The 7,063-nt window shown below is 48.4% G+C and overlaps 1 protein-coding gene across 1 annotated transcript; it reads left to right on the forward strand.

Annotated features, from left to right (window-relative positions):
• The first annotated feature begins 887 nt into the window (after positions 1-887).
• LOC119350859 (probable calcium-binding protein CML46) lies at positions 888-1,519 on the forward strand. The gene has a single exon (XM_037618489.1). The coding sequence runs from the start codon at positions 888-890 to the stop codon at positions 1,494-1,496; it is 609 nt and encodes a 202-aa protein (XP_037474386.1). The 3' UTR covers positions 1,497-1,519.
• The last annotated feature ends 5,544 nt before the right edge of the window (positions 1,520-7,063 follow it).

Consider the following 7,063-nt stretch of genomic DNA (forward strand, 5'->3'; position numbering starts at 1 on the left):
ATTGAGCTCCTCGAATGTTATTTGACCATCAAACTTTCAAGCGCCCATAACATTTATTGGTAAACATTCTCACAAAATTCAGAATTTTTTGAAATGTTTTGCTATGTTTTCTTGCGTGGGTGGACCGTGTGTGCACTGAAGATGGGTGCAGCCACTACTTTCCCTCAATTTCTTGGACGATGAACACCGATAACTCAGCGATGAACAAGTCTAGACCTTCACCGCGGACAAGAAATCGGAATCATCTTGACAAGCAAGATTTGCACAAGGCAACGAATTAACTCTGATATACTAAGTTACAGAAGAATACTTCTACTCAAGTCTCGAATCTTCTTCAGAAGATGTCCCTCAGGTCTAGATCAAGTCTTGTTCTTTTCCCAAGGAAATACCGGCTTGTTGCTTTCCCGGAAATTTCAGTGTAAGCACCATGCATATAGCATATTCAACTTGGGAAAAAGGAGTCAAAAACTGCACATTCGGTTCTAACCTGGTATGAACATTTATTTAGACATCATGTCCTGTATGTTTCCCAACATAGACACAACGAAATTGCCAACCACAGTTTGTGAACTAAACTAACTAGTACCACATCATGGTGGCACCGAATTTTGCGTGTGGGAGGGGAGAGACTTTTCCAGGAAACATCCAGTGGAGTAAAAGAAGATTGAAAGAAGCAACAAAGACCACGATCATGCATGCACACTTTGAATCTTAGACAACACGTCATCATCTTGCTGTCTTGTCTACTATTCTCCCATAAGTTTTTTCAAAGTGGAAACATCCTCTCATCTGCCTAGATCTTTCATATTGATTCTGTTGAAGCTACAAGCCTAGAAAAACAAACAAGAAACAACAACTTCCCTTCCTATATAAACCTTCATTGATACATGATCTTTCCCACACCAAAACAACCAGATCTCAGGCTCATAGCTCAGACAATGGAGAAGTCCCCAGCCACAGCAGGATGCCATCATGCACCACTTTTCCAAGACCCGCTTGGTATTCTCATCCTTTTCATCCTCACCTGGTGCATCTCAAAGCTTCAAAGTCTCCTTCCCACTTCTTGTTGCCAATCCTGCACTTGTACTGTCTCCACGACAACCTCGACACCGGTCCTCGCCGAGACGAAGACATCGAAGGCGCCAAAAAAGAGTGAATACGATGAGATGAATGCGACGCAATCAGATGCGGAGGTAGCCATGAGAAAGATGGGATTGGATTTTGATCAAGAGAAAAGCTGTGAATATATTTCTACGTTGTTCAACGACGACGAACCAAGCTTCCAGGAAGTGAAGATGGCCTTCTTGGTTTTTGATGAGAACAATGATGGGTACATCGATGCATCGGATCTGCGACGAATCCTCGACAACTTGGGATTAGGTGACCAGGTAGGGGTCAATGAGTCTGAGCAGATGATTGCTAGATATGACATGAACAATGACTGGAGGATAGATCTGATGGAGTTCACTAAGGTTTTGGAGGATAGCTTTTGCTAAACATATTTATTTCTGTATTTGTTTTCCTATATCTGTGAGATGCATTTACATGTTGTGATTGACTGAATTCCGCCACTTGATTCCAGAACTAAATAACTGGTCTTTTCTTTTTGAAAAAGGTGTTTGGCGTCTAGCATTGCCACTAGCCATCTTCTTTTTTTATTGCGAGAGAAATTTTCAATCTATTTATCAATCATGGCAGTACTGAGAACACTTGAGCTAGGTGATAAAAATTACAACCAGGTCCATGGACCACCTAGCGACGACTACAATCACTGAAGCGAGCCGAAGGCGCGCCGCCGTCATCGCCCCTCCCTCATCAGAGTCGGACAAACCTTGTTATAGTAGATAGTAGGGAAGTCGTCGTGCTAAGGCCCCAATGAAACAGCACACCAGAGCAGCAACCATCATCGATGAAGAGAATTGTAGATCGGAAAGATCAAACCTGTAACCAAATGAACGAAGACGAACAAAAACTGGATCCAAATAGATCCATCGAAGATAAGCACCGACCGAATCCCGCAAGATCCAACGGAGACACACCTCCACATATCCTCTGACGATGCTATTCGCCACTAGCTATCTTACATGCATGAATGTGGATTGCGATGAATCCCAGCCCATCATCACCAAGGATCATGCAAGATCCCCAAAATAACACAGACCAGTTTGAGAACTGGATGTACCCAACCAGTATTCAGGTACAAACATTGTTTGTACTCCCTCCGTTCCAAAATATAAGTCTGTTTAGAGATTCTAGTATGGATTACATACGGAGCAAAATGGGTGAATCTACATTCTAAATTACGTCTGTATACATTTGTATGTAGTTCATATTGAAATCTTTAGATGACGGCTGAGGGCAACAGCAATAGCGTAGCTAGAAGCTAGTCCAAGCTAGGAAGAAGATCATGAACAGCAGGTGGCCAGAAGAACGTGCTGGCGTGGCAGCTAGCGACGTGCGCGCATCAGGTTGGCCGGGACGACACAGTTTTAGCTGGTTTTTTCTTTCCAGGGGAACGGAGGAGTGCCCGGGTCAGACAGAGAATATCAGGCCTACTTACCAAACTTCATTTCCCGCGCCACGGTCCAGAATGTCCACCACACGGAGACGTCGGGAGATTTTGAATTCAAGTAGGCGCTCGCTTACCAGTCCCCGCCGTATCGCACTGCCCCGTACCGTATGTATATAGCTGCATTAGAGCATCTACTACCACCGGACCCCTAAAACCCGCCTCGTACGCCCGAGCGAGCCGATCGGTCACGATTTCTTGATCCAGATGGGCCTTTTAAACGGCCCTCAAACGTCTAGGCTGACCGGCACCCCTCATATTCAGTCCAAATATGGCGCAGGGGGTGTCAGGGAACACCCGCCATGTCAGACTGACGAAGGGGTCTCAGCCGAAAACGCCCGGAAATCCGGCGGTCCGACGGACACCGCATCCATTACCCACGGTGTGAACGCAGCGTGACGCCACTCCAGCTCGCCGCCCAAGACGAAATCCGGCTATTTAAGCCGGCCGGCGTCCCGCAACCCTAACCCAACCCCCTCTCTGCGCCGCCTGTCCGAGCCCATCCACCTCCCCCCTCTCCCGCTCCGGCGCCCAGTCCACGCTCCGGCACTCCACCATGGTCTGGAGCAAGATCACCTGCTATGCCATGCTGACACTGGAGCGCCGCTACGCGATCCAATAGCAGATCTGGGCGAGGGAAGCCGCGTGCGCCGCCCGTATCGCTGCCAGGCTGCCTCAAGACTCGCGGGAGTCGGAGGAGGAGGAGGAGCAGCCAGGGGAAGAGGAGGAGGAGATGGCTCTGATGAAGATGGAGGAGGCGAAGGAGCCGGATTAGTAGGTGCCGGCCTTCAACATGAAGTAGGCGGAGGTGGAGTTCGCCGTCACCCAGTCCGATGAGATGGCCGAGCAGCAGGCCATGTTGGACTCCATCCAGGATGAGGCCTATATGGAGGCCAATTAGGCGTTCCTCCGGTGGGAGCAGGCGGAGACCGACGCGCTCTTCGCCGAGCTCGACATGGAGATAGAGGCGGAGGAGGCCGGAGCGAAGCAGCCAGATGATTCGGAGCTGCAGCTGCCGCCCATGCTGTCGGAGCCGGACACGGAGATCGTGGTGATCTCCGACAAGGAGTAGCTATGATCAACGTAGTATGTAGGTTCTATTTCCTTTTGCATGTCTTTGTATGGATATATAAATCGAGTATGAGATGTCCGGATGCAACAAATGAAATTTGAGGTGCGTCCGATCACTACTCGCGGATGCTCGTCCGGGGACGTTTGAGGGGCCGGATTTTCCATATGTGGGTGTAGATGCTCTTACGCCCATGGTCCACACCCAACCAATAAACGTGAATTTCGTGTATCCAAAAACCGCGACGAACGCACAGAATTCTGGGTCCATACGTACTCGGGCGTATTAACTCTCTTCTCACTTTTGGCCCAACTCCTCGTGACGTCCCCGCGGGCGGCCCGGGGTAGCCCACATCTGCCGCCGCTGGCGCAGGTCGCCGGGCAAAGCCCGCTCGGCCTGGGCGGCGGCTGGGCCTTCTTCTCCTCCTGCCCGAGGATGGTGACGCGGGACGATTTCTTCTAGTGGCAGCACGACGCGAGCGTGGGGCACAGCGGCGTGACGGCATAGGCTGGCGGCGGTGGCTGCTGAGCATACATGGCGTCGTCCAGTCCTCGGTCGGCGGTAGGATCTGGTGTAGGGCTCTCTGGTGCCACATCTGGGGCTTGTCTCGGGCGGCCCTGTTGCTCGTGCGGTGCGGCTGCTGGCTGGTTAGGCGGCGGTGGCCTGGATCCTACTTCCAGTCCCTAGTAGAGATGGCGGTGATCGGTACACAAGACTTGATGGAGGTTCTTCGTACAGATCTGGGTGAAAACCTTGCGCTCAGCCAGATGCCAAGGCCGGCGATGGCGGAGCTCTTCTGTGTCGTTCTCTTCTTGAAGACATCACCATGGAGAAGTTCTAGACCTTTATCTATTACCTCCGGGGAAAACACTAGATTGGTAGATCGGATGACGGCGACGCTCTTGCATCATTTCCCCCTTGGGGGCGTCAGCCTTGGAGGTATGCACGAGCTCGAGGGACCAGCGGACAACATCTTTGGTGGAGTGGTGTTTCATCTTATGCATCAACGACTGTGGATCTTGGCAGCATGACGCAGTGGAGTCTCGACATTCGTTGTGTGTAGACGGACTCGTGGAGGAGGATTGCCCTATCTGGCGTCGTGGTGGCGTTGATGACAGACCTGGCAACACTACTAGGGAAAACCTCATACACAAAAGCTTATCAATAACGCGTATGAAAAGGGCGCGCTACTGCTAATTAGTAGTAGCGCCTGTCCAGCAAGGGCGCTACTGCTACCAACTTAGTAGTAGCGCATCCAGCATAGAACGTGCTATTACTATAATTGTCACACCGTTGCCCACAGGCTAGGTATAGTAGTAGCGCCTTTCCGCTAACCGCTCTACTATTAAGGAGCTAGTAGTAGCGCATTTCTTTGGTGCGGCACTACTGCTAAATTTTAGCTTGTCCACCGGGTAAGCCCCACTTAGCAGTATCGCATGTCTGAGGAGCCTACTATAGGAGTAGCGCGTTTTCCATACACGCACTACTGTTAGGCCTTATCCTCGTCCATCGCTCTCCCTGTCCCTCACTCTTCCTCCCCCACTCTCTCTCACGAACCACCATCGCCCATTGCCGCCTCCGTCGTCGCCGCATTGCCGCTGCCGGTAAGCCTCCCTATCCTCCTCCTCCCTCCTCCCTCCTTCTCCCTCCTCCATCCGCTGCCCCTCCTCCCTCCTTCTTCCTCCTTCTCCCTCCTCCCTCCTTCTCCCTCCTTCCTCCTACCACCTCCAGCCGCCACTCCTCCTCCCTTCATCTCCCTCCTCCATCTACCGGCCCTCCTCCCTCCTTCCTCGTACCACCTCCAGTCGCCACTCCTCCCTCCTCCTCTGCCCGTCACTCCTCCTCCCTCCTTCCTCCTGCTCCTCCCACATAGCCGTATTTTATTAAATTTTGTAATTGAAGAAAACAAAATGCTTGAGGACATAAGTGATTAAAGACTGGAAAATTGATGGTTGAAAGTTTAAATATTGTTCCTCCCCAATTTTGTAGAAGTACACATATTTATGAAATCACTTTGGTCAACTATGATGGTTTATAAGTTTACATAACAACTTGTGTTTGGTGACACCACATCAAATTAAATCACTTTGGTCAATTTCAGTTTCCATGCTCTCAACAACATCTTATAGGAACACCACATCAACTTAAAGCATAGGTGCATATGCACTTGATAGCCGCCAACAAGATTATCAGCTAGAACAACAGAATATATTTTTATTCACTAATAACATGAACAAATATCATGTTATTTATTAATACTACTCAGATACATGTTGATAGAATATATTTTGTTTATGCAGAAATCAAGTATTTGCCCCTGCCTCATCCCTGCAGTCATCCCCATCGCCGACCCCTGAAGACCTCTAGGTGAGAATAGCCAAATCCCCATGTTGTTGATATAGATGATAATGTGTTGTAAATGTCGATGATGAAAACGCTAGTGCTAGTCGCCATGTCATTGATGTCGATGATGATGCATTATGAATATAGAGGGTGTCTTGGTGTTCTTGTTTGCAATGTACCTCCGAGTGGCCTATGTTTTGCCGGAATATTGATTCGTTTCCGTTCCGGCAAATTTCAGGCGCTCGATATGTCATGTGTTTAGAAAAGGTCATGCCAAATATTTTCATGAATTTTAGCACAACTTGTGCTACAATGTAGGACATATCGAGTGCTTGTGATTTGCTAGAACGAGAATTCAATGATATTTCGGCAAAACATAGGGAATGTTTTCTATGTCATTGCTCGATATATGGAACGGGTTGACTTTAGGTCTGTTTTGCCTCCTTGTGTGTCTTTCGGTGAGGGAGAGTGTCCACCATATATATTGAGTAATAGTGATATGTGTGTTGAGTTTCCTGGTAGTTGTTTTCGATCAATTTTCAGTGTTTCAACTATGAACATATGAAATGTCTGACGACGAAAGGGAATTTGTTATGTGCAGATACTGCAAAGACAAGCGCGGCCTATACGACAGGCCTCACCTAGTTGGTGGTACTCGCTTCAGCATCATGCTGGATGAGACCTTCGAAGTGGATACAGTAAGTCACAAGTACAAGTCTTTTTTCGTAATTAAGACTGACTTCTGCTTCTTTTGCTTCAACTTATAATTTTACAGTGCCTTGCTTCTTTTACCAGGACATGGCCTTGCCCATAGAACCTCCCTCCACCAAATTTTAGCTCATTCAATTTAGCCAATTTCCCTCAATATTTTTCCCAATTTTCTGTTCAATGGAGAGCACTATGACGGAAGTACCATTTTTATTTATCCAAATGGTATGAAAATTTTACAGTGCCTTTATATGACCAAATTATCACCCTACACCAAATTTCAGCTCAATTCACTCATTCATTTGAGCCCAGCTTCAACATTCATATTTGTGTCCAGTGTGGTACTTTGCAAAGCAAGTGCCACCTAGGCTCCT

Source organism: Triticum dicoccoides, chromosome 1B (genome assembly GCF_002162155.2).
Source record: "Triticum dicoccoides isolate Atlit2015 ecotype Zavitan chromosome 1B, WEW_v2.0, whole genome shotgun sequence".
NCBI lineage: Eukaryota > Viridiplantae > Streptophyta > Magnoliopsida > Poales > Poaceae > Triticum > Triticum dicoccoides.

Bases quoted from the DNA above. Each gene is read 5' to 3' on its own strand.
- LOC119350859 (XM_037618489.1), top strand. From the start codon at position 888: ATGATCTTTCCCACACCAAAACAACCAGATCTCAGGCTCATAGCTCAG.